The 27,501-nt window shown below is 44.4% G+C and overlaps 1 protein-coding gene across 3 annotated transcripts in view; it reads right to left on the bottom strand.

Moving 5' to 3' along the window:
• Positions 1–27,501, bottom strand: part of SAMD7 (sterile alpha motif domain containing 7) — a 91,142-nt gene that overhangs the window by 13,673 nt on the left and 49,968 nt on the right. For all 3 annotated transcript variants that reach the window (XM_073674861.1, XM_073674859.1, XM_073674860.1), the window contains 2 exons: positions 22,506–23,170; positions 5,266–5,387 (listed from right to left, as the gene is read on the bottom strand). In XM_073674861.1, coding sequence (XP_073530962.1) covers positions 5,266–5,387; positions 22,506–23,170 — 787 coding nt within the window. The remainder of the gene's footprint in view (positions 1–5,265; positions 5,388–22,505; positions 23,171–27,501) is intronic.

Below are 27,501 nucleotides of genomic sequence, written 5' to 3'. Positions count from 1 at the left end.
CTATTGTGGAATTGCACTTTTTTTTGCAATTTCACCGCACTTGGAATTTTTTTTCCAGTTTTCCAGTACACGATATGGTAAACGCAATGGTGTAGTTCAAAAGTACAACTCGTCCCGCAAAAAAAAAAGCCCTCATATGGCTATATTGAAATGAAAAGTAAAAAAGTTATGACTCTGGGAAGAAGAGGAAAAAAAAAAAGAAAAACGCAAAAACGGAAAAAAACAAACTGGTAAAGGGGTTAAAGACAGACTAAACCTATAGGTAATAATAGTAATAAATAATAAAAGTGACAAACAACTAATTCTCTCACACTGTTTATCAGTCTGCAGGATTTTTTTTGCATGAAGCCGTTTTAAATAAATCCTGCAAATAACAAAGGGGTTAGCCTGCTGATCTGTTCCATTTTTACCTAGGGTACAATGGAGGAGCAGCATTTAGCTTAAGTGCAATGTCTCACTGCTTTAACAATTTTTTTCCCCTACAAGGCAGTGGGGGGAGGCTCCTGCTGCATAAAGTTGTCTTAGGCCACGTCCCCACTATCAGTATTTGGTCAGCATTCGGTCAGTATTTTTCTCAGGAGTGGGAGCCAAAACCAGGTGAGGAACAATCAGAGAAAAAAGGTATATTAGAAACAAGTCACCAATTCTGCATTTATCACCCACTCCTGGTTTTGGCTCCCACTCCTGAGAAAAAATACTGACCGAATACTGACTAAATACTGATAGTGGAGCAGTGGCCTTATAGCCAGACAATGCAAGTGAGAAGGAGGAGGAGAAGGGGAGAACATGACTAATGCACTGGGACACACAGAGGGCATTATTTTACATATACACTCTGTGCAGAATTATTAGGCAAATGCGTATTTTGCTCACATGATACTTTTTATACATGTTGTCCTACTCCAAGCTGCATAGGCTTGAGAGTCAACTACCAATTAAGTAAATCTGGTGATGTGCATCTCTGTAATGGGAAGGGGTGTTGACTAATGACATCAACACCCTATATAAGGTGTGCTTAATTATTAGGCAACTTCCTTTCCTTTGGCAAAATGGGTCAGAAGAGAGATTTGACGGGCTCTGAAAAGTCCAAAATTGTGAGATGTCTTGCAGAGGGATGCAGTCTTGAAATTTCCAAACTTTTGAAGCGTGATCACCGAACAATCAAGCGTTTCATGGCAAATAGCCAACAGGGTAGCAAGAAGCGTGTTGGCCAAAAAAGGCACAAAATAACTGCCCATGAATTGAGGAAAATCATGCGTGAAGCTGCCAAGATGCCATTCGCCACCAGTTTTGCCATATTTCAGAGCGGCAGCGTTACTGGAGTATCAAAAAGCACAAGGTGTGCAATACTCAGGGACATGGCCAAGGTAAGGAAGGCTGAAAAACCACCACCTTTGAACAAGAAACATAAGATAAAACGTCAAGAATGGGCGAAGAAATATCTTAAGACTGATTTTTCAAAGGTTTTATGGACTGATGAAATGAGGATGACTCTTGATGGGCCAGATGGATGGGCCAGAGGCTGGATCAGTAAAGGGCAGAGAGCTCCACTCCGACTCAGACGCCAGCAAGGTGGAGGTGGGGTACTGGTATGGGCTGGTATCATCAAAGATGAACTTGTGGGACATTTTCGGGTTGAGGATGGAGTGAAGCTCAACTCCCTGACCTACTGCCAGTTTCTGGAAGACAACTTCTTCAAGCAGTGGTACAGGAAGAAGTCGGTATCGTTCAAGAAAAACATGGTTTTCATGCAGGACAATGCTCCATCACATGCATCCAACTACTCCACAGCATGGCTGGCCAGTAAAGGTCTAAAAGAAGAAAAAATAATGACATGGCCCCCTTGTTCACCTGATCTGAACCCCATAGAGAACCTGTGGTCCATCATAAAATGTGAGATCTACAAGGAGGGAAAACAGTACACCTCTCGGAACAGTGTCTGGGAGGCTGTGGTGGCTGCTGCACGCAATGTTGATCGAAAACAGGTCAAGCAACTGTCAGAATCTATGGATGGAAGGCTGTTGAGTGTTATCATAAAGAAAGGTGGCTATATTGATCACTCATTTTTTGGGTTTTTGTTTTTGCATGTCAGAAATGTTTATTTCTAAATTTTGTGCACTGATATTGGTTTACCTGGTGAAAATAAACAAGTGAGATGGAATTATATTTTGGTTTTTATTAAGTTGCCTAATAATTCTGCACAGTAATAGTTACCTGCACAAACAGATAACCTCCTAAGATAGCCAAATCTAAAAAAAACCCCCTCCAACTTCCAAAAATATTAAGCTTGGATATTTATGAGTCTTTTGGGTTGATTGAGAACATAGTTGTTGATCAATAATAAAAATAATCCTCTAAAATACAACTTGCCTAATAATTCTGCACACAGTGTATTTCTCAGTAATGTGAGGAAAAATAAAACAAAGAGGTTATTATGGCAGGAACTGCTGGGATATTTTAATTCTTGTGCATTTTCTAGCCTCAGTGTTCATTTTTAACTTTTCATTTTTTACAATCGACATTTATTGCTGGTCTACTATATATCGTTGTGTATTTGGTAATAAAAAAATAAAGTGGAAAATGTACTTTATGAAGTAAATAGAGTAGAAAGGAGAGAAATGTATGTGGGAAGTTATTTTCTAGGTTTCTGATCCGCATTTATGTTATTGAAACATAGGATTTTCTAGTTCTCTTTAAGAACTAACTGTAAAATGTATTACTTTTGTCACATAATCTCTTTCAAGTGAATGTGCTTCCCCATCATTGAGTTACTTGTGAATTCAGAGGTTGTCATCTCACAAGTATTTTCAGCAAACACCGTAACTCATCTCCTGTTATAAGGCAACAGACAAGGCCGTCATCATGGCCGCACAGCTAGTACTGCGCTATGGGCAGGGGCGGATCTACCGCCCGTGCAGCCGGTTCATTGAACGGGGGCCCCCGAGCGAGAGGGGGCCCCTCCAGACTCCAGCAGGGCCGCCATCAGGGCATGACTGCCCTGACTCCAGCATGGGGCCCGGGCTGTCGGGGCCCCCTCGGAGCCCCGTTGGGGCCCCCCTCTTGTGCGTCTCCTCATGGGGCCCCCCCGCAGGACCCCCCGCCGTCACAGGACCGGAGATGTCCCTGCGCTCAGCATGGGCCCCCGGCCCCATGCTGAGCGCAGGGACATCTCTGGTCATGTGACGGCGCCGGCACAATACTTACCCCTCCCCGTGCCTCCGCAGCGTCTTCCGCGTCCTCTGACTGTGACGTCTCAGGTCAGAGGGCGCGGCAGGGGCGGACCTACCGCCCGTGCAGCCGGTTCATTGAACGGGGGCCCCCGAGGGAGAGGGGGCCCCTCCAGACTCCAGCCGTGCTGCCATCAGGGCATGACTGCCCTGACTCCAGCATGGGGCCCGGGCTGTCGGGGCCCCCACGGAGCCCCGTTGGGGCCCCCCTCTTGTGCGTCTCCTCATGGGGCCCCCCCGCAGGACACCCCGCCGTCACATGACCGGAGATGTCCCTGCACTCAGCATGGGCCCATAGACTTGGGCAGGTCCTTCAGTGTACCGCGATCTGACGGCAAGCCAGGGCGGAGCGAAGCAAGACTTCTGGGTCGATCAGAAGGTAAGTATATATTTATTTTTTTATTTTTTACCATTCTTTCGGTCACAGTATATAAATCCATGCCGTTTGCATGGATTTATATAGTGTGACCAAGTTGTCAAGCACTTTCCAAGTGATGCTAAAATTGCTTGGAAAGCGCTTGTCAACTGGCATGCGGAAATGCATGTGAAGAACGCTTCACTTCCACATGTCCCTGGCAGGAAAACGCATGTACAATCCGCATGTGTTTTTTCTGCCAGGGAGATGCAGAAACGCTCAGGAAAAATCCGGAGCATTTCTGCATCATGGGCACATAGCCTTAGACAGAACTCTCCGGGGGGTTTCTTCGCCTTCCTCTGGATCTTTCGGTCCAGTGACTCTCAGCCGGTCCTCAATGACCACAGCTAGTTCTGTGATCTCCATGGGGTCTGACCTGAGAGTCATTGTGATCATAATTTAATTTCTTAAAGGGCCAGTAATATTTTTATTACAATGTTGCTTATTGCTATTCCAATAAAAAATAAAAAGAAAGAAATTAAAAGTGTTGTGAGGTTTTTTGTCTTGACTTTTTTTTTTTTACAGTTACAATGATGGGAGAGATCATTACTACCCTCATTATTCCTCAAGTAGAACTAGGAATTATGGGGGCGCCATTTACAGACAGCAGACCACATATATCTCCACCCATTGTGGTATCATAATATCAGCTCCTGTCCCAAGTTACATTACAACTGTTAGGGGGGCCGATCTCTGTGATGGGGGCAGGGCACTAAAATAGTGTATGTCCTACACCACAAACTACCTGATAGAAGACTGAAGACCGGATACAGAGCCACCGAATACAACAGACACAAGCAGTGACGGACTGGGGTGCCAAGAGCCCACCAGTAACCAACTCCAGGGCCCCACTTTTCAGCTACATGCAAATGTGACAATATCCTCAATCACACATTTATATACAATGAACTGGGTAGATTGTGTACATGAATAAGATGGTGCCTTTGTCTTTACATAGTGAGTCAAGTATATTGTGGCAAGTGCTGATCATATAAGAGGATGGTGGCCCAGTCCTGCACAGGAGCCCACCGGAGGATTCTCATGTTCTCATGTGGGCCAGTCCAAGCCTGAATGTTTTATATGGATGTACATGTGTGTTCATATGTTTAAAATGCATATATATGTGTACCTGGATTGTATACATACTGTATATATATATATATATATACACACACACACACATGCTCCTGAACAATGAAATGCAGATGTTTTTGATTCTTGTGCATTGCACAGCAAGTTCTATGTTTCCTGTCAGAATATTTTGCAATCCAAGATTTTACCCCTGGCCGACCTTGTGTCATTAGAGGACCCATGTGTCATTAGAAAGCCCTAGTCAAAATGTTCTATGTCAGAGGGAACCTTATGTGTGGATGGAGAAGAGTGATGATAGATCGTTCACCATCAGGATAGGGGTGCACAGCCGTATTTCACGTTCAGTGTTACGGTCACAATGTCAATCCCATTTGCGGTCGTCCTGAACTGACCTATCAGCCCCACATATATGCTTCATAGACGCGTACATATTTGGCTGGATGTTACAGCCATGTCATATATAATAAAATACGGTTGTGTGAATGCACCTTCACTCGTGCAACAGATTAAGATAAATACGAAAATATTCACCTGTGCATAAGTAGAACAACCTGGCAAACTCGACACAAAGTTGTAGACGTCCTGAGAAGACCATTTACGGATGTCCTGGACTGTGGGAATCTCTTCTCTATTCAGGAAGAGGCTGTGTGCTCCTTTTAAAATACATTAAACAGACATAAAAGATATAATGATACTACTACTAATTTACTAATAAAAATAGCAATATTTACTTTCCATGCAAAAATGTTAAAAATTATCATTACCTAAAATATTAGAAAACCAATAACAAAGTAGTAAAACACCGTAATGCTTGTCAGATTCATTACAAATAATCAAAGGGAGTATCCAGGACTATATTATTTTTTTGCTGTGGGTCTAAGAACTAACAGGCAGGTAGTTGCTACCTATGTGCCTGTTCTGCCTGGCGCCAATCTCTGCCAGCCCAGAGCCCTCACAAAGTGCTCCTGCCTGCGATTCAGCTGATTTGGCAAATGCCACGTCGACAAAGCAGCAGCTTCTCTTCCACTCTGCTCTGTTGATGGGGGCATCACTGCCGATGCTATGCGGACTGACAGCCGGCTCCCCTCTGCCTAACTGCAGGAAGCCATCTGCCAATCAGCAGGACGTCTTCAATCACGCCACGTCAACAGAGCAGCCTGGAAGAAGAAGAGCTGCTCTGTTCACGTAGAGAGGCTGAATCACCGGCAGGAGCGGTCAGTGACTGGTCTGAGCTGGCGCAGGATAGAACAGGCAGGTAGTTAGCAACTTCCTGCTTGTTAGTTTTTTGGCTCATCGTAAAAAACATAATATAATCCTGACCTTTAAATGGTTCATGTAAATAATTGTTTGTGATCACCAGCAGTAATTGTGCAATGTTTTTCTTCATTCATTGCTTTACAGTTCATGTAAATTATATGTAAATGCTTTGATCGTAAAGGGGTTGTCCAGTGAAAACAAGTTATCACCTATCCACACAATAGGTGGTAACTTCTTTATCGATGGTGGTTGGATATCTGGGCCCTGCATTGACTGACAGAATGGGGTACTTTTATCCCCATTAGAATGGAATGGCACATGCTCAACCACTGCTCTTTCATTACCCATAGGGCTCCAAAACGCTGAACTTTGCCTTTTCCAGCAGCAGTATTGAGAAAGAATGGAGCGGTGGTCGGGCATCTGACCATCTCTTCAATTTGGAACAAGGATAAAAGCTCCCCAGGGATAACAAATCCTCTAGCTGTTTTGGATCTCAGCAATTGGACACCCATAGATCAACAAGTTATCATTTATTTTTACTGGAGAACCCCTTTAAACCATCTTTAAAGGGTATTTCGCCTGGAGATTGTATGGCATATTTACAGCATGGCATAAATGCCTGAGAGGTGGTGACACCATTTAGATGGGTCCTGTAACTTTCAACAATTCAGAGCAATTTCAACCATCAGTAGCCATTTTTATCCAGTGAAGTCTACGAATGTTACAAAAAAAAAGCAGGGAGGTGTATGCTCATCTGTCCCACACAGAGCATAAATCGAGTCCCAGCAACTCACTATATGTTTCAATGGTAAAAACAGTGGCTGATGACGGCTTTGAAGCAGCAAATGAGGTCATGGGATTCTCTCATATTAGGCATTTATGATATATCCAGTAAATATTATCCATTGGTTTTGACCATCAAAATAGAGCATTAACACACCTAAAAACCTTGATAAAAGCCATCAAAATTAATGGGACCCATTAACCTTTTGTGATCTATTAAAAATAAAATGCATCTGTGAAGAAATGAAAGCCTTCTTGCCAATGTGTGGCTGGCTCCCTCTCTCTTATATACACCATGTTCAAAATTATTATGCAAATTTGATATTAGTGTCATAAAGATGTAATTGTTTGTTTTTCACATAAACTCATGGATGGTGTTGTGTCTCGGGGCTCTTTGGATCACTGAAACACCTGTGATAATTAGTTTGCCAGGTGCATCCAATTAATAGAACACTACTTAAGAAGGACGTTCCACATTATTAAGCAGGACACAGGTTTCAAGCAATATGGGAAAGAAAAAGGATCTCTGCACCTGAAAAGCATCAAATAGTGAAATGACTTGGACAAGGTATGAAACCAATAGATATTTCACAAAAACTTAAGCTTGATCATCGTCAGGGGTGGATTAAGGGTAGCCAGGGCCCCGGGCAGTTTAGAAGGCGTGGGCCCCCCCACCCCACTCCAGAGAGAGCACCGCGCGCCACGCAAATTTTTTCCTTATGAACAGAACTAAACATAACAGAGCAGGGGTGGGAGATTAATTTTCCCAAGGGGCTGAAATTAATTCTGCTCAATATTAAAGGGAATCTGTCAGCCCCTGGCACTTATCTGATCTCTAATATGGCCATACAGGTGATAGAAATGTAAATCTACACATACCTGTATGCCCCATAGTAGAGGTCTTGTTGGTGTGAAATTACTTTTTATTCCTACAAGTTTCTGATGTGTTCCCATCCCGGGGCCTGCAAGGAATTCCCACCTCCTGTGTGAATTATAATATGTCCCCCTTCCCCTGCATGTTACAGTGCCCTCTGTGTGCAGTTGCGATGGTCAAATCCCGCGCACTTCACTTTTTACAGAAGGTGCAGTTGTACTATGTAGTCATAGTGCTGCAGGGATCTTGTGCTCAGGCGCCGGTCAGTCACTTGGCTGAGGGGGGTATGTACACACACATATACACACACACACACATACATATACACATACATATATATATACATATATCTACGATATAATCAGCTTATCCCGTCTGTCTGTCTGTCCAGGAAATCCCGCGTCGCTGATTGGTCTGGCCGCGGCCAATCAGCGACGCGGGATTTCAGAACAAGATGGCGGCCGTTAGCGGCTCATCTGCCGCACGGAGGTCAGCGGCGATGCAGCCAGGAGATGACCGGCGCTAGCTCCCAGCGGAAGTACCCGCACAGGCAGCGCCGCTCCCCGGTCCTCATTAACACGGTTCGCTGATTGGTTGCGGCCGCAACCCATCAGCAATATTGGCGCTAAATTTAAACACCGCTCTGCTGATTGGTCGTGATGTAAGCGGAAGCAAGAGCCGGCTGCAGCCGGGATATTACGTGCTGGCTGTGCGTGGTCAGCGATGTTGTCACAAGCAGTATTGACAACATGACGTAATTATAAAATTCATTACGGGTCCCCAGGGGGATACATTGGGGGGTTAATTTAAAGTAGTGCACAACCCATTTAAATACTGCTTCGCTGATTAGTCGCGCCCGGTCGGCCGCATACATATTCTAGAATACCCGATGCGTTAGAATCGGGCCACCATCTAGTGTATATATATATATATATATATATATATATATATATATATACAGTACAGACCAAAAGTTTGGACACACCTTCTCATTTAAAGATTTTTCTGTATTTTCATGACTATGAAAATTGTACATTCACACTGAAGGCATCAAAACTATGAATTAACACATGTGGAATTATATACTTAACAAAAAAAGTGTGAAACAACTGAAAAACTTCAAAGTAGCCACCTTTTGCTTTGATGACTGCTTTGCACACTCTTGGCATTCTCTTGATGAGCTTCAAGAGGTAGTCACCGGAAATGGTTTTCACTTCACAGGTGTGCCCTGTTAGGTTTATTAAGTGGGATTTCTTGCCTTATAAACGGGGTTGGGACCATCAATTGTGTTGTGCAGAAGTCAGGTGGATACACAACTGATAGTCCTACTAAATAGACTGTTAGAATTTGTATTATGGCAAGAAAAAAGCAGCTAAGTAAAGAAAAACGAGTGGCCATCATTACTTTAAGAAATGAAGGTCAGTCAGTGCGAAAAATTGGGAAAACTTTGAAAGTGTCCCCAAGTGCAGTTGCAAAAACCATCAAGCGCTACAAAGAAACTGGCTCACATGAGGACCGCCCCAGGAAAGGAAGACCAAGAGTCACCTCTGCTTCTGAGGATAAGTTTATCCGAGTCACCAGCCTCAGAAATCCCAGGTTAACAGCAGCTCAGATTAGAGACCAGGTCAATGCCACACAGAGTTCTATCAGCAGACACAGCTCTACAACAACTGTTAAGAGGAGACTTTGTGCAGCAGGCCTTCATGGTAAAATAGCTGCTAGGAAACCACTGCTAAGGACAGGCAACAAGCAGAAGAGACTTGTTGGGGCTAAAGAACACAAGGAATGGACATTAGACCAGTGGAAATCTGTGCTTTGGTCTGATGAGTCCAAATTTGAGATCTTTGGTTCCAACCACCGTGTTTTTGTGCGACGCAGAAAAGGTGAACGGATGGACTCTACATGCCTGGTTCCCACCGTGAAGCATGGAGGAGGTGTGATGGTGTGGGGGTGCTTTGCTGGTGACACTGTTGGGGATTTATTCAAAATTTAAGGCATACTGAACTAGTATTAGCCCACACAGCCCCCTAACATACAGTATGAGTCCACACACAACCCCCATTATACAGTATCAGCCCCCATTATACAGTATGAGCCCCACACTGCCCCCTACATACAATATGAGCCCACACATAGCCTCCTGTATACAGTATAAGCCCACACATGCATAACACATGAGGATTCACAAGTCTGCAGTCACATAGTGTGACTGCAGACTTGTAGTTTAAGATTGGACAACACCTTTAATATCAATATTTTTAATGGGAGAAAATGGGTGGTGAATGGATTTTATTCTTTTTTTAGTTTGTTAGTCCCCTCAGTGGACTTGAACCGGTGATCGTTTGATCACTTGTACTATATATAGCGGTACTTTTGCATTGCTGCATATAGGAAAAATCGCTATTGCCTGTGATGCCTAGCCACAGAGATTGACAGTGGCATGTAAAGCGAACCTATCATGTCCCCAAACGCCATTAACCTGCAGATGTAGGGAAAATCTGTAGGTTAATAGTGTTAGATAGGTGCCTGATGGCTGTACTGAAAGTGCAGCTCATGGGAAAGAAATGGACTTTATTCATCACAGGAACCGCCGGCTTTCAGTCATTCAGGTGTACAAAGTGTCTACAATTGCCATTCACAGCACTGTGAGTGGCTGCTGTAAGAACGCACTGAGACTTTGACCTCTCCCGGTGCAGTGCATCATTGAAGAGCCAGCTGTCAGTGAAAGTGTCAGTGCGTTCTTACAGCAGACACTCACAGTGCTGTGAACGGCAATTGTAGATGCTTTGTACACCTGAATGACTGAAAGCCGGCAGTTCCTGTGATGAATAAAGTCCATTTTTTTCCCATGAGCTGCACTTTCAGTAGAGCCATCAGGCACCTATCTAACGATATTAACCTGCAGATTATCCCTACATCTGCAGGTTAGTAGCATTATTCGACATGACAGGTTCACTTTAAAGGGATTGTCTACTACTCCATCTCAATTCATATGTTTCCCCCTTGTAAAAATAACAGTTTTTCTCACTACCGCTGCCATACTAGCGGCACCGTTGGTACAGCACTGGCGGTAAGTAAAAGTGTTGATATTTTACAAGGGGGAAACTAACATACGGATTAAGATGGGGTTATCTGAGTAGTGGAAAACCCCTTTAAGGAATTAACAGCAGCCGGAACTCAGTTCCATCCACGGTTGCGCGAGATAGATCCTGGCTGTACACTGAGCACGCCCCGGGACTAGAGACTGTGAAATAGTGACAGTAGTAGAAATGCGTAGAATCAGAATTTGAAGCGGTGCTCTGTGTAACGGGTCTGGGAGGCGGAACCTCTGAGCAACTTATACAAGGGGGCGGTCCTTGTAAGGAAGCGGGTGGCGACCAGGGAAGACAGGCAGGCAGTCACAGCAGGTGACCGGGACAGTCTCTGGGTAAACGGGCAGGAGGTCACGGCAAGTGACCGGGACAGTCTCTGGGTAAACGGGCAGGAGGTCACAGCAAGTGACCGGGACAGTCTCTGGGTAAACGGGCAGGAGGCCACGGCAAGTGACCGGGACAGTCTCTGGGTAAACGGGCAGGAGGTCACAGCAAGTGACCGGGACAGTCTCTGGGTAAACGGGCAGGAGGTCACAGCAAGTGACCGGGACAGTCTCTGGGTAAACGGGCAGGTACGACCTGTGATGGCTGAGCCTCCAGGTAGGCTAGCAGGCAGATGGCAGATGAGTGCTCCCAGGTGAGCGGGCAAGAGTCTCTGGACTGGCAGGTGGTCACAGCACGTGACGGCGGAGCCACCAGGTAGGCTAACAGGCAGGTAGCAGATGAGCGCTCCCAGGTGAGCAGGCAAGAGTCTCTGGACTGGCAGGTGGTCACAGCACGTGACGGCGGAGCCTCCAGGTAGGCTAGCAGACAGGTAGCAGGTGAGCGCTCCCAGGTGAGCGGGCAAGCTGGTCCATAGACAGACTGACAGGTGTCGGAAGGCAGACCGTCGGACCTCAGGCTAGCAAGCAGGAAAGCGGATGACAGGCAGGAATCAGGCAGCAAACTGGCAGGAAACTGGCAGGCAACTGGCAGGTAATTGGCAGGTAACAGGCAGGTAACAGGCAACGGGACCTGAGGGCTGAAGCAGAGTAGTGAACAGTGCAACAACATTGCTCGGGCACCTCCATTTTGGAGGAGGTGCCTTATATATGGAGGGATCCTCCGGCCATTGGCCGGGGACTCCTTAGGGTGACGCGTGCGGCCCCTTTAAGAGAGGGGAAGCGCGCGCGCGCCCTAAGCACAGTGACCGGGGGAGAGCGGGCGCTGCAAGCAGAGCGGGAGGAAGCCGCCGGGCACGGAGCAGAGAGGTGAGGGGAACAGCGTCCCTGCCTAGCAGGAGGCAGGGACGCCGACGCTACACTCTGTATCTTAGGCCTCTTTCACACGTTAGTGGCTCCAGAACATGTGGTGACAGTTTCCACACGTACCGTAGACACTAACACAATTGTAAACCCATTCAAATGAATGGGTCTGTGCACATATCAGTGTGTTTCCACGGATCATTTTTTTACACGCTGCACGGGATGCAAAACACCCCACAGACCTGCACACTGATGACACTCGGATATCATCTGTGTGTCATTCGTGTGACATGTAACAGTGGCTGGGAATTAGTGTACAGATATCGCTTTTTCCAAGTGCCGGGTACCGAACACTGCCCTCATCATTGTTCCCTGGCTGCGTTGCAATCAGCAAGGGACAATATTGAGAGTAGTATTCATCTCCCGATGTCTCCAAAACCTGTAAAAATAAGAATAAAATAAAAAAAAATTATACTCACCTGGTTTGAGGTAACCGCACACACTGAGGAGAAGAGGAGAATGACTTGCTGCAGCGAGCGGGCCCCTGTCCTCCACTGAGCTCAGTGACTGACAGGACACCGCTCCATGAGGTCAGCACAGGTCATTGGCCCGCTCGCTGCAGCGAGTCATTCGATTTTATTCTTATTTTTACAGGTTTTGGAGACAGCAAGAGCAGAATACTACTCTCAACATTGTCCCATGCTAGTGCTGATCGCAGCGCAAGCTGGGGACAATGATAAGAGCTGCCTCCAGCACCCGGCGCTTGGCAACAGTGCTAGCTGTACACTGATTCCCAGGCGCCGGTACGTGTAACACTGATGACACACAGATGTCACACGTATGGCACATGGACACTGATATCTCCGGTACTGGTTTTTCCAGTACCGGAAATATCCGGACGTGTGAAGGAGGCCTAGGGGCAAGGGGCTTTTTCTTGTTGTGCATAAAATGTGGCTTATGTGGGGGATGGGAGTAAACTAAAAGTACATGAGACAAATGCTCCTGCACACTATGCGACCCTCCATCTTAGAAATGTGGCAACATTTCCAAGGTGGAGGGAAACAGAGTGTGCAGGGGCATTTGTCTCGTAGTTTCAGTGCGCTCCCATACTCCTCATTATATACACACATATTTTAAAAATTTGATTAATACTGCTGCCTAGAACCACTGCCTGTACTTTATAGGAAATTAGGTTATAGTGTAACAGTCAGACCCTCACCCAGTGCAGCCAGACTCCAGAGACAGAGGACAGGAGGAGAACTGAGGGAGCCAGGGGACTATGCAGGTGCAGCAGCTTGTTCAGTCTTCACTCTTCTCAGCACAGGCGTGTGTGCGTGCGGTGCAAGGTGGAAACCGGCAAGCACCACCATGAAGCTCCTCTTCGGCAGACCGTGAGTGACGGTAGGCGTGACTACAGCTAATGTCAGACGCGCCCACGCTATGTATGCTGGATCCTGCTAGACGTCATTCAGCAGGGCGGGCCCAGCATCAAAGCACCTGCGGCCGTGGCGGTGACAATTGAAATGAGGCAGGGCGGGCCCAGGATTAAACTATATGTGGCCGCGGCGGTGACAACAAACATGCGATTCCGAATTATAATGGGGGCAATTCATGGGCCCCCTGGAGCCTCGGGTCCCGGGCGGTAGCCCGAATTGCCCTCATTATAATCCGCCTATGATCATCGTACTCTGAAGAGATTTGTGACTGGTACAGAGCACAGACAGGTTAGAGCAGATAGAAGCATAATGAAGAAGGTTTCTGCCAAACAAATTAATAGAATTAAGGGCTCGCTCACACTAGCATATAACTCAAACGAGTGCTATGCGATGTTTTATCTCATAGCACTCGGTCCAATGTTATAATATGAGGCAGAACAGATCAGCAATATTTTTTCACATGCTGATTCGGCGTGAGAAAATAATCACAGCATACTGTGAGCGGCTCTGCAAATCGGACCATGCGCACCCATACAAGTCCATGGGTGTGGGTAAAACATAGGACTGCATTCGGATGTCATCCGAGTGCAGTCCGACTTACAAGTAAAGTGACAATGAAGAAGATGGAGAAATTTAAGTTCTCCATCTTCTCCGCACATGTGCTGAGACGAATCGGATGACAGTAAGATGACACTAGGCTCAAACTCTGACAGAGTTTGACCCGCGTGTCATTAGCATAATCATCCCGATTCTCTTGCATGAGAGAATCTACACTAGTGTGAGTATACGCTGAGAGCAGCTGCTAAAATACTATTACAAAACAAAACGGTATTTGAAGCTGCTAGTGCCTCCAGAGGCTTTCATTTTTGCATAAACCACCCCTAAACAGTGCTCACAAGCAAACAGTTGCAGTGGGTCCAGACATACGTGAAGACTGATTTTAACCCCTTAACGACCTTGGGTCTTTCTGTTTTTGCGTTTTCATTTTTTGCTCCCCTTCTTCCCAGAGCCAGAACTTTTTTAATTTTCGTTCAATATGGCCATGTGAGGGCTTATTTTTTGCGGGACGAGTTGTACTTTTAAACACCATCACTGGTTTTACCATATCGTGTGCTGGAAAACGGGAAAAAAATTCTAAGTGCGGTGAAATTGCAAAAAAAAATGCAATTCCACAGTTGCTTATTGGGTCCTTTTTTTTACCACGTTCACTGAATGCTAAAACTGACCTGCCATTCTCATTCTCCTGTCAATACGAGTTCATAGACACCAAACATGTATAGGTTCTTTCTTATTTAAGTGGTGAAAAAAAAATCCAAAATTTGCTTAAAAAAATAAATAAATTACGCCATTTTCTGAGACCCGTAGCGTCTCCATTTTTCGGGATCTGGGGCCGGGTGAGGGCTTATTTTTTGCGCGCCATGCTGTTGTTTTTATTGATACCATTTTGGGGTAGATCCGATGTTTTGATCGCCCGTTATTGCATTTTATTGGAATGTTGCAGCGACCAAAAAAACGTAATTCTGGCGTTTAGAATTTTTTTCTCGTTACGCCGTTTACCAATTGGATTAATTCTTCTTTTATATTGATTGGACGATTCTGAACGCGGCGATACAAAATATGTGTATGTGGTTTTTTTTTAAAATTATTTGATTTTGAATGGGGCGAAAGGGGGGTGATTTAAACTTTTATATTTTTTTAATATTTTTAAAAACATTTTTTTACACTTACTGCATGCTTCAATAGTCTCCATAGGAGACTAGAAGAAGCAGTTATCTGATTGCTTCTACTGCATACAGGCGATGAGCAGATTGCTTGTATGCAGCAGAAATGCTCACTTGCTATGAGCGCTGACCACTAAGTGGCACTCATAGCAATTGAGACATAACAACCACAGGGGTCTGCTGCAGATCCTGGGTTGTCATGCCCACCCATTGGTGACCTGCGATCACATGACGGGGTCACCGATGGACGGGGCCTAGGACGCACTTCAGAGTATGACAGCGGCATTTAACTGGTTAACAGCCACGGGTGGATCGCGATTCCACCCGCGGCTGTTGCGGGCACATGTCAGCTGTAAGAATCAGCTGACATGTGCCCGGTTCAGTGCGGGCTCAGCGCCGGAGCCCCCTCTGAACCGGCCTTTCCGACCTGGTGCGTACTATTACTGACCAGGTCGGAAAGGGGTTAAAACAGTCTTGTTTACTGATGAGTGCTGTGCAACCCTGGATGGTCCAAATGAATGGAGTAGTGGATGGCCACCGTGTCCCAATAAGACTGTGATGTCAGTAAGGAGGTGGCGGTCATGTTTTGGGCCGGAATCATGGGAAGATAGATGACAGGCCCCTTTAGGGTCCATGAAGATGTGAAAATGACCTTGATAGAGATGAACGGACCCGAACCTAAAATGAATTTCCTGAAATAATTAAAAAAAAATTGACGTGGGGCTTCGCACTATATTTGTGTCCAGCCAGGTACAGCAGGCAGGAACGGGTTGCCCCCAACCATCAGCTGCCTATTTGTACCTGGCCGAACACAACAATATCGGGAAGCCCTTTTTTAAAAAAAATATTTCATGAAATAATTAAAAAAAAAAAATATGTGGGGCTTCTCCCTATTTTTGTGTCCAGCCAGGTACAACTAGGCAGCTGGGGGATGGAATCTGCAGCGCAGGGAGACCCAAGCTCTCTGGGCCTCCCCCCCACTGCAAATTGCAGTCCGCAGCCACCCCGGAAAATGGCGCGTTCATAGAAGCTGGATGCTGTACCTGGCTGGCATACAAAAATATGGCAAAGCCCACGTCAACATTTTTGGGAAAAATTAATTAAAAAATAAATAATAATTTAGGGACTGCATCTTTATCAACTCCTCAAATGTCATTTAGTGTTAAAATAAAGGATTTATTTAAAAAAAAAATTGGCGTGGGATGTCCCATAATTTTAGTCTCTAGCGGAGGTTAAGCAGACGGCTGGGGCAGATGTTTGAAGCCTGGGAAGGGGGTAATACCCACGGAGCTTCCCAGACTACTAATATCAGCCCCCAGCTGAATACCTAGCCTTTACTAGCTATTAAAATGGGGGACCCCCCCCAAAAAATGACGTGGGGTCCCCCCTATTTTAATAGCTAGCAAAGGCTAGGCAGACAGCTGGGGGCTGATATTAATAGCCCAGGAAGGGTGCCATGAATATTGGCCCCCTCCCAGGCTAGAAACACCAGCCGTCAGCCGCCCCAGAAATGGCGCATCCATAGGATGCGCCAATTCTGGCACTTAGCCTCGCTCTTCCACGCTGCCCTGGTGCGGTGGCAGGGGGTAATGGGGCTGGGGTTCATGTCAGCGCCAGCTGCCATGAAGCCCAGATTAGTAATGATGGGCGTCTATAAGACACCCCCATTACTAACCTACAAAGTGTTAAAAAGAAAAAACACACACTACACCCAGAAAAAAATAATTTATTTGAAATAAAACACACCATTTTATTTAATTCTTAGTTTACTAAAAAAAAAAATAGTTACCTGTCCACGTTCCTGCGCTGATCTCCCATGCACAGCTGTCACATCTGGAGATGGTGACAGCTGTGCATTGCTGCTGTAAGCTCACACTGCCGGGAACACGTCCGCTCCCGGCAGCGGGAGCCACTGACTGAGGTCACCGGAGTGCATTCAGGCAGCGCAGCTCCGGAGACCTCCTTTACGGCACTGCTGTACCGTGGGAATTTCTCACGATACAGCAGGGCCGTAAAGGAGCTGACCGGAGCAGCGCTGCCTGAACTCCGGCGAACCCGCTTATGCAATGACGGGGCTGCTTTACGGCCCCATCATTCTAGCGGCGGCAGCGGTTCAGAGCGGTCACATTCTATGTGGCTGCTCTGAACTGGAGATCATCGTGGGACACTCGTGGACTACTACGGAGGGGTAAGGATAAGGTTGTGGTTTATTATTTTATATTTTATTACAGGAGATCGATGGCTTCGGGGAATTAGGTGTCTAGGTGAGTATAGGTGTAGTTTTTTATTTTTTACTTTATTTTAGGTGGCGATCGGCGGGGACAGGTAATGTATGAACTAATTTATTGTAGGTAACCACTGGCCACCAATGACATGTATTTAAAATTTATTGGGGACACAGTAGGGCAATTTAAATAGCAGGATCAGGCTGATGGGAACTACTGCTCCCATCGAGCTGATCCTGCTGGCACGAGTGGACGGGGGACAGACATAGGCCGATGGGAGTAGTAGTGTCACATCGGCCTATGTCTGCCTGCACGCACACACCCCCAGACATCGCACAGACACCGCACACATCGCACAGACATCGCACAGACACCGCACACACCCGCAGACACCGCACAGACACCGCACACACCCGCAGACACCCCACACACCGCGCACACCCGCACAGACACCCCACACACCGCGCACACCCGCACAGACACCCCACACACCGCGCACACCCGCACAGACACCCACACACACCAATCATGACCGGTCTGGAAGGTGTGGCTGACCTGTGCGACCGTGGGAAATTTCATTTCAGTTCATGCAGTCAAGCATGAACTCACATGAACCCTCTGAGGGCACCGCGGCTACTTCAAATGAACAGCTGATCGGCATCATCTGATACCTCAGCTGTTCATTTGAAATAACCGGCGGGAAAGCGCAGCACAGAACGGGAAAGCCGGCGGTGAAGTCTTTTCACTGCCGGCTTCCCCGCCCGGGTCCTTCGCTCCCCGCTCCTTGGTGCTGCGCTCCCCGCCCGGTCCTAACTTACGATCGGGATGGGAGGTGGCGAGGGGAGCGGAGGATCGGGGTGGGAGGCTGCGGGGAAGCAGTATGGGGCTGTGTGATTGTTTAAAAGCCGGCGGCTTTTACCGCGCGCCGGCTTTTAAACAATCAGGAGAATTCTCCCACGCTGGGATGGCATTCTGATGACAGGCTGGATCGCAGCTGAGCGCTGCCATCCAGCTTGTCATCCTTCAGAGACACTGCAGAGCGCAGGCATTATGGGAACTTCCGATTCCGGTATTCGATATTGTAAAAGTATCGGAATTAAGTATCGGAATTCCGATACCGCGAATATCGGCCGATACCCGATATTTCAGTATCGGAATGCTCAACACTAGCTATGTGCCCACGATGCAGAAATGCTCCGGATTTTTTCCTGAGCGTTTCTGCATCTCCCTGGCAGAAAAAAACGCATGCGGATTGTACATGCGGATTGTACATGCAGATTGTACATGCGTTTTCCTGCCAGGGACATGCGGATGTGAAGCGTTCTTCACTTGCATTTCCGCATGCGGGTTGACAAGCGCTTTCCATGCGATTTTAGCATCACTTGGAAAGTGCTTGTCAACTTGGTCACACTATATAAATCCATGCAAACGGCATGGATTTATATACTGTGACCAAAAGAATGGTAAAAAAAAAATAAATAAATCTATACTTACCCTCTGATGGCCCCGGTGTCTTGCTTCCCTCCGTTATCCCTTGCCGGCTGCTCACGGTACACTGAAGGACCTGCCGACGTCAGCATCGCGTGACCCGTCACATGACTATGACGTCAGCGCAGGTCCTTCAGTCAATCCCAAACTGCCGGCATGCGAGGAAGAGCGCACCGCGGGCCGCCAGAAGGTAAGTATATATTTATTTTTTATTTTATTCTTTTTTTTTTTACAGGTTCTATGGTACCCAGGTCCGGAGGAGAGTCTCCTCTTCTCTAGACCTGGGTACCATCTTCACATTGGAACGCATGGAATGTGCATCTACATATACAGTGATGCGTAATCCATGCGTTCTAATGCAAGTCAATGGCGGCGAAAACGCAGCACTTCCGCAAAATAATTGGTAGTGCTGCGTTTTTGTCCGCAATGATAATCCGCAGCGGAAATTCCCGCATCATGTGTACAACACATGCGGATTATCATTGGGGAACATGGCAGGCCTTCTACCATGCGTTTTTTAAGCGTTTCTGCAGCGTTTTTGCCGCTGTGGAAATGCTTAAAAAAACACATCGTGGTGGTAAAACACAGAATATGGACTTTCCCCTGAGTTCCGTTGGAGAGAGAGAATTTTGCGGTTCAAAAGTCTGGGCCTCCATTGTTTTCAATGGGGTTCAGGTTCTGGTTGAAGTTCGGGTACTATTCTGGTACCCGAACCAAACTTTGGAATAAAGTTTGGGGGCGGGAACCAGAACCTGAACTTCCACGAGACCGCTGATAAGTAGACCTTGGCAAAGTATATAGAGTTTCTGACTTACCACTTTTTTCCATGGTACAAAAAGAAGAACTGTGCTACCCGTACTAAAATTCTCTTCATGCATGATAATGCACCATCTCATGCTGCAAAGAATACTTGTGAGTTATTGGCTGCTATGGGCATAAAATGAGAGAAACTCATGGTGTGCCACCATTCTCCCCTGACCTCAACCATATTGAGTGCCTTTGAGTATCCTCAAGTAAACAATCTATGGTGGGAGGCAGTTGACAGAAAAACAGCAGCTCTGGGAGGCTATTCTGACATCCTGCAAAGAAATTCAAGCAGAAACTAAAACTATCCAAAAACTCACAAGTTCAATGGATGCGAGAATTGTGAAGGTGATATCAAAGAAGGGGTTCTATGTTAACATGCAACTTGGCCTGTTAAGGTGCTTTTGATTAAAAAAGCTTTTGATCTCAGTAAATGTGACTTCTTAATGCTGCAAATTCAACAAATGACCATTTTCAGCTTTTTAAAACCTATAAAATGTTTGGAAACTCTATTGTGCATAATAATTTAGAACAGTGCATTTTGAGTTTTGTTTAGTTTTGGAAAAAATACTGTTATCATTGGGAGATGTATCCAATAGAATTTGATTTATACTCTAAAGATGATTTGAACAATATACTGAGTCATTTGCACTGACACCTAGGAAAATCAAAGAAAAATAGCATTTGCATAATAATTTGGAACATGGTTGTGACGATACAGCCTACAATCTTAATAAGCCAGGTGATTAAATTTGTTTATCCAAGAGAAATACACTATTATGTTTATGTTGACTTGTAAATCTATGTGTACTTATGTGCCTGGTCAATAAGAGCAGACCAGTATTTGTATAACCCTGAATATTGTCTCCTCTTGGGTCTGTGAAGCAATGGGGTTTGTTACTATACTAATTGCATATTATACTAAGTCAGCTGAATGTTGATTTAAAGAGAACTTGCTATAACAGCTATGTAAATTGATTAGCTCAAACAATGAGACCTGATTGAGCCCTGCACCTTTACCTCTGACCTGTGACTGATGATCTTTATATGTAAATAGAAAAAGGGTTTATCTATCCTGCTGAAAAGAGACTTGGGTCAGAAATAAGAGAGAGACTCTCTGAGACCATCAGCTCGGAAGGATGGCTTTACCCAAAGAGACACAGATTTGGATTCTACATGATTCTAGCCTAAGGGTATATAGCCCTGACTGGAAAGCTACGGATCTGCTCCATTGACCATCAGAGAGACCATGGGTACATTTGGGGAGACCAGGTTGGGACGATGAAGTCACCTGGCCCCATGGATATGTTGTTTGGGGTTGCCAGGAGGGACCCACCGGTCGCCTGAAATCCATGGAGACATTCGGAGAAGCCAAATTGGGACCATCCGATCATCTGGCCCCATGGAAACTCTCGGATAGGCCAGTGTGGGACCCTCGGGTCTCCTGGCCTTGTAGCTCGATGGACTGCTAACTTTCTAAGCTTGCCGCTACCTCCTCTCTGTGGGGGCCCGCCAGAAGCGGGGGGCTACTGGTTGAGGTAACAGTCGCAGCTGTCCTATCCCAGGCGGGCAGAGTGGAAGGGTGAGACTGTGTAATGTTGTACCATCTTGGGTATTCGCTGGGACTGTTCTATGTGTTTATTGTCCGCTTTTTGGTTCAATAAAATATTGCCACCCTGTTTTACCCTCCCCCTGTGTTGTCTGAGTAAATGACGCCCACGGAAGACCCCGTGTCTTCACAATGGTGTATCACTCTAGCCTTCAGATTCAATGCTTTGGACAGCATGGTATTTTTCCAGTGCATTGTCACTTATAATATGTTTAATAATTAAACCAGATATTGAAACAAATCCTTTATTTTCTGATTTGTTTTTATTTTCTGATGAAAGATTTTTTATTCTATTTACTGTACTTGACTAATGGGACAAACATATTTTCTGAGCCTTTACTAACTGCATTTAGAGATATTTTTTTACAGCAGGGAGAGTACTCTAGGCGTGATCTGAGCAGAGCTCACTGTGCAGGAAAGAGGAGGAAGTGAGCTGTGACATCACCCATGGTGGATACTGTGTTCTCTATATATAGGTATTTCCTGTCATTGTAATCCTGTCTGTGATGATAATGAAATGACTAATGAAAAGTCATTTCTACAAAACGGGCTTAGTGCTTATAGTAAAACTATAAGATTTCAGATTATTTTTTATATGGAGATAGAAAAGAAAATATAAAAAAATATATATTTTGCTTAAAAAAGTAAAGGATCATTTTCACCACTGATCTTCAGGAGAGCACCTCTTCCCTGCATCCTGACTTTCTGCTTGCCAAGGGCATTGCTTTCCTGCTTACTTGATTGACAGTTCAGACCAGTGGCATCCTTGCGCCGCTGCCTGAACTGTCCACTCTATGATGCTGTAAGCAGAGGCAGCTTTGTCTCTGCAGTAATAGTGGAGCGCAGTGGCATTGAAGCTGGCTGGATCCAGAAATCCTGGTCATCTTCAGAGCAGCACCAAATAGCTCTATAGAAAAGACCTTGTAAGTGCTGCGCTCATTGCCCAAGAGACCGGCTATCACTGATAGACTGCAGCGGTGACTGCAAAGCTAGGTAATTAAAAATCCCCTGATCTTGAGAATGGAGATGATTTAAAATAACAAGTTTGCTTTTGAAACCACATTGCAATTTGAACCATTTATCATGTTGAGAATTACATCGGTGACCTTGTCCACATCTCAATATCACTATACAGTCACCAATAAAATGTCTCCGCACTGTGATCCTAAACTTCATTTTCCCTTATCCTTTTACAAACACTCAGAAGAAGTCATTGAACAAGAGGATGTAATGCCTACCTGGAAGAAGTGAAGGATTCATCGTTACTGGAAAGCTGAATGGACTTGGTGACAGATGAACTGGAGACTGGTAAAGGTATCTGTCTTCAAATGTTGGCCCTGGATTGGTAAGTTCTTTGTCTGCCCCTGTCCTGCTTCTACTGGACATGGAAGGAATAGGATTACTTGTCTTCTCCTGGCTGTCTTGGCTTTCAATCGCAGTCTTGTCTGTTGCAGATTCGGCATTTACTTTTCCTTGGTCACATCTATTAAATGTCTCTGTATCATCTTCTTTTTTCTCCTCTTTCTCCTCTTCGGTAGCAGAAGGTGAAGACTGGGGTTTGCTTTCTGCTGGGATCTTTTGCACTCCTATATTGCTTTCTGTAATTTTTGGATTGCCAGATCTTCTACCTGGTCTGCGGGCTCTTTCCCTCTGCAGGCTATTAATAGGAGCATATGGACTAGTCTTCAAAATTGTGCTACCATGAAGGATGTCTAGGGCATTGCGATGGACAAACAAATCTGAGGGAAGCTGGCCTTCTGGACACATCTGCCGACCTCTGAATGCTACTGTGTTGGATGGCATCCCATGGTAGAGAAATGGTGTGTCCATATCAACTAAACCTTTTCTATGAGACTTGTCCATCTCTCTTTGGTGATACATTGCATTAATTTCCATATCCATCCTATACAGCAAAATAAATATGGGCAAGTAACTTAAAAAGTAAAGATAAATTGTCAAAAATTTAATTTGCTGGGGAAGTTCTTTTCCCATACAACAGGTGAAATGTTGTGTTACATGCATCCATTTAAATGAATGTAATATATGTATGGATCAGGTTGGCCAGAATGAGAAATGATCCTTGATAGTGGATCTCCACTCTAGTTGATTGAGGATCTCTTTTTGTAAAGCCGAGCAGAAAGTCTCTATTTATGATTTCCATATAACGTAATAGTGCATATGGACAGATATTGATGAGATTAAACAATCCACTAACAGGTTGTCCCACAATTAAATGTTACATTTCTGTTAGATCACACAAAAAAAAAAATTTTAGCAAAAAAAATCACAAAAAAAGGGAATAGCCTCATCGTGTGGTATATAGTCTGATTGCTCCTTATTAGTTTTGCCTGGATCTGAATCCGCTGACCACCCTAAATTCATAGAAAATTGAGAGAAAAAGATCCATATGGCATTGTTTGTTTAAAAATTCTAAATCATATCCAAACAGTTAAAAAACCCGTGCCCATTCTGACGCCTTTCTGGCCAAAGCCCTCAGTCATAGAATGTAACATACGGACAACAGAAGTGCTATATAAAGGTTCCACCTCAAATGACATCACAACGTGATTAGCATATATTATGTGTTATTGCAAGAAACAAAAAAAAAGAATATGTTAACGACATCAGAATTAACATAGCATAAAGTTGTGTCCAAAGGAATTGATTTATGCTATGTACATTTGATGGCATATTGCTTATAACTATTGTCAAGATTTCATCTTTCGTTATCGTATGTAGTAGCGACATCTGTATATTTTATATATATACATATAAGCTACGCACAACAACATACGCAATCTATTGCACTTCAGGACTAAATCTTGATTCAATGCATGCCATGACATCTGTGTGATTGATTTCTAATGAATTTTCTTTATTTTTCAGATATAAGAACGTATTTTCATTAAAGAAATTTCTACTCGCTATTTATTATCTCATGGACACAACTTTATGCTATGTCAATTCTGATGTCTTTGACAAATTCTCTTTTTTTTTTTTCTCTTTTTGTTATTAATCTGTTGAAATAACACATAATAAATGCTAATCACGTTGTGATGTCATTTGAGGTGAAACCTTTATATAGCACTTCTGTTATCAGTATGTTACATTCTATGACTAAGGGCTTTGGCCAGAAACGTGTCAGAATGGGCACGTTTTTTTAACTGTTTGGATATCATCAATTTTTAATTGTACGGAATAAAGGTCAGAATTTTTAAACAAACAAGGCCATATGGATCTTTTTCTCTCCCCCCAAAAAATGTAACTTGGATTCATTTTTAAAAGACACCTGTTAAATGTTGTTGTCACAGAATTATGATGACTTTTTTTTTCATTTCCTTTAAGAACGTCCACTTAAGATGTGCAAAGCTGATTCTTGTTGGCTTGTCTGATACAGGCCATGGGTCAAAGTTACTGACCATGTGTGACCACCAGTATTGGACACATTAGATGGATTTAGGTTTTAGGAAGGAATCAATAAATCACTAAGGGGTGCCATAACAGGAATGTAAAAGCAATATCTAAACAAAGGAGCATTTGATTCTAAATTATTCAAATGTAAAACTTATTCTGTTTTTCTGATAAAACAAAGTAACTTAAAAGTAGTGCTTTATTATCGATCCTCTTGGCAATAGTTATTATGTGCACAGTGCACACATTAAAATACTTACAAATTGCTGTCGTCTTTCTGTTCCCAGCGCCATTCCAGTGCATTCCGGTCCTTTTCTGCACCATATGACCACAGTTCTGAATCCCTGGCTTCTTCTGTTCGGACCGGGAGTCACTTTGTCAATTCAAGTCTATGAGACTCACATCAAGGCTCTCATAGACTTACATTGAGAAAGATATTTTAGGTTTTGGCAGAAGATTCTGTGTGAGCCATTTGGTGCAGAAGAGAAGGGGAATGACGCTTGGAACAGATGAAGGCAGCGATCAGTATTTTAATGCAACTACCGAACACATAATAATTATGGTTAAAGGGGGTAGTTGATAATAGAAAAAATCCCCATAGTGCTACTTGGGATCTGCTGGCTTAACATGCTGTTTTATGTGAGGGCAGCCTATTACTTAGTGACTTTTGACTTCTAGGAGCACTGAAAGAATACACAAGACAAATAGGTCATGTGTTCGTGGAAGGGGTACGAGAAACTGGAAGAAGTGGGGAAAGTGCTCATAAATACAGCAGAGTAATAATATATCTGTCCGCTGTGTTCTTTATGGACAACATTTCTTGTGTCAATCTGCTTATAAGAAGTTCAGGTTTGTAGCTGTAATGTAATACATTGCCTTTACATTGGGCATCATATTTAGCGCTTTAATATTTATTTGTGGGACAACCCATTAGATTATGTATTCTAAAGTTGCCATATGGAAGAAATGTTTTGTCTAAGGATGGGTTGGCACAGCAGCTATGGTCGCTATACATGCATGGACAAAGGTCACACTATAAAGCTGTAACTTTGCAGTGTAATGATACTAAATAGGGGAGCGTTGCCACGGCTGTGACAAAGTTGCAAAAAATCTAAATTTGCAGTTTGCTTATCGCGGTCACTTGCAGGTTCACTAATATACCACTGAGATGTAGCAGCTGCAGAGTGCGATCTATGGCTGTGCAATGTGCTTTACAACTAATTTAAAAGTAATACTTCCTGCAAGAGATCAGCATGGTAACTCTAAATAAGTACACATATTCTGGGCTTACAAGAAGTTATTGGATACAGTTTAATTGGTTTTAGAAATGTATTGGCATCGGTATACTTATTCCCATTGCATGCACGGCGTGGAACATTAGTTTATGGAATCAAAATATTTTATGTTTTCTTTAAGAAAGCATTATTTTTACATTATTACAGCTGAGGGGAAACGGCTGCAAAACCGAGGCAGTGGGAGACTTCTGAAAGACATTTAATAAAAATCTAACGGAAGAATCAGCACTGAGACTTATGAATTACAATAATATTGTGGCTCTCCAGTGCTCCATCAATTGCTGTCTCTTTATTGGGACCTAAGGGACTTTAGCCATGATAGTATGACTATACTAGGAAGTATAAGGGAAAGTAAAGAGTAGAGGACTTAAATCTTTAAGGCTCTTAGAAGATTTAATGGTGAAGTGGTGGTTTCATTTCAGAACATATTTGCAATCTCTAAGAGACAAAGAGAATCTGTCACCAGCTCAAAAGAGGACAATTTTTGCTCATAGTTTATCCCCACTGCTCTCTTGAGCGTGCCATTTTCTTTTTTTAAATACACCGTGTGGTCCCAGAGATATGGGCCTTTTCTTTTAGTGCTAATTTTTATAGCACTAAAGGAGATGTGGCTCACAGGATTCACTGAGGCCGTGTCTTTAGTCTGCTCTGCTTAATTATCCTGTGAGCAACTCCTAATTGTAAAAGACCATAAAAATTATCAAGAAATAAAAAGGCCTGTATCACTGGGACCGTATGGCGGATAAAGAAAAATTGGCGCACTCAGCAAAGCAGCTCAAATCAGAATAAAGCAAAAACTGGCCCCTTTTATCCCAATGACTGGTCCTCTGTAAAATATAACTAGCTTTAAATCTTTAAGCAGCAGTAAATGTATATTTGATACAATACAGCAGCTCTCTTGGTTTCCATTAAAGGGTTTATCTAGGGCTAAATCATTTTTTTACTTCAGGCCTAAGAACTAACAGGCATGTATTTGCCAACTAACTGTCTGTTCTGCCCGATGCTGATCTCTGCCGGCTCAGCGTGGTCACAAACAGGACCTGCTGGCAATTCAGTGGCTTCCGGTGATGGCACTTCAACAGAACAGCAGCTTCTCTTCCACTCTGCCACTTTGAAGGGGCGTGACTGCCAACGTCATGCTGATTGAGAGTCGGCTCTCCACTGCCTAACTGCGGGGAGCCGGCAGTAAATCAGCATGATGTCGGCAGTCACGCCCCATCGACAGAGAAGCACGGAAAAAGAAGATCTGCTCTGTAAATGTTGAGCAGAATCGCCGGCAGAAGCGGACACTGACTGCTCAGATGGCACCGGATAGAACAGGCAGATAGCTGCCTCTATTAGCAACTACCTGTCTGTTAGTCTTTAGGCACATAGTAAAAAAATATAAAAAAAAGTCCTGGACAACCCCTTTAATACCTTTCTTAATGCTTGCTGAGAGGGCGGCTTCCTCTTGCTGATGTCATATTGTGCTGTATTCTTTGAGCTAATCATATTCCTCACAGCCATCGACCCGTCGTGTACACTGAGG

The sequence above is a fragment of the Phyllobates terribilis genome, unplaced genomic scaffold, assembly GCF_046119375.1.
Source record: "Phyllobates terribilis strain yellow unplaced genomic scaffold, ASM4611937v1 Scaffold_3__8_contigs__length_932513732, whole genome shotgun sequence".
Lineage (NCBI taxonomy): Eukaryota > Metazoa > Chordata > Amphibia > Anura > Dendrobatidae > Phyllobates > Phyllobates terribilis.
This window is presented reverse-complemented; position numbering and strand designations above follow the sequence as displayed.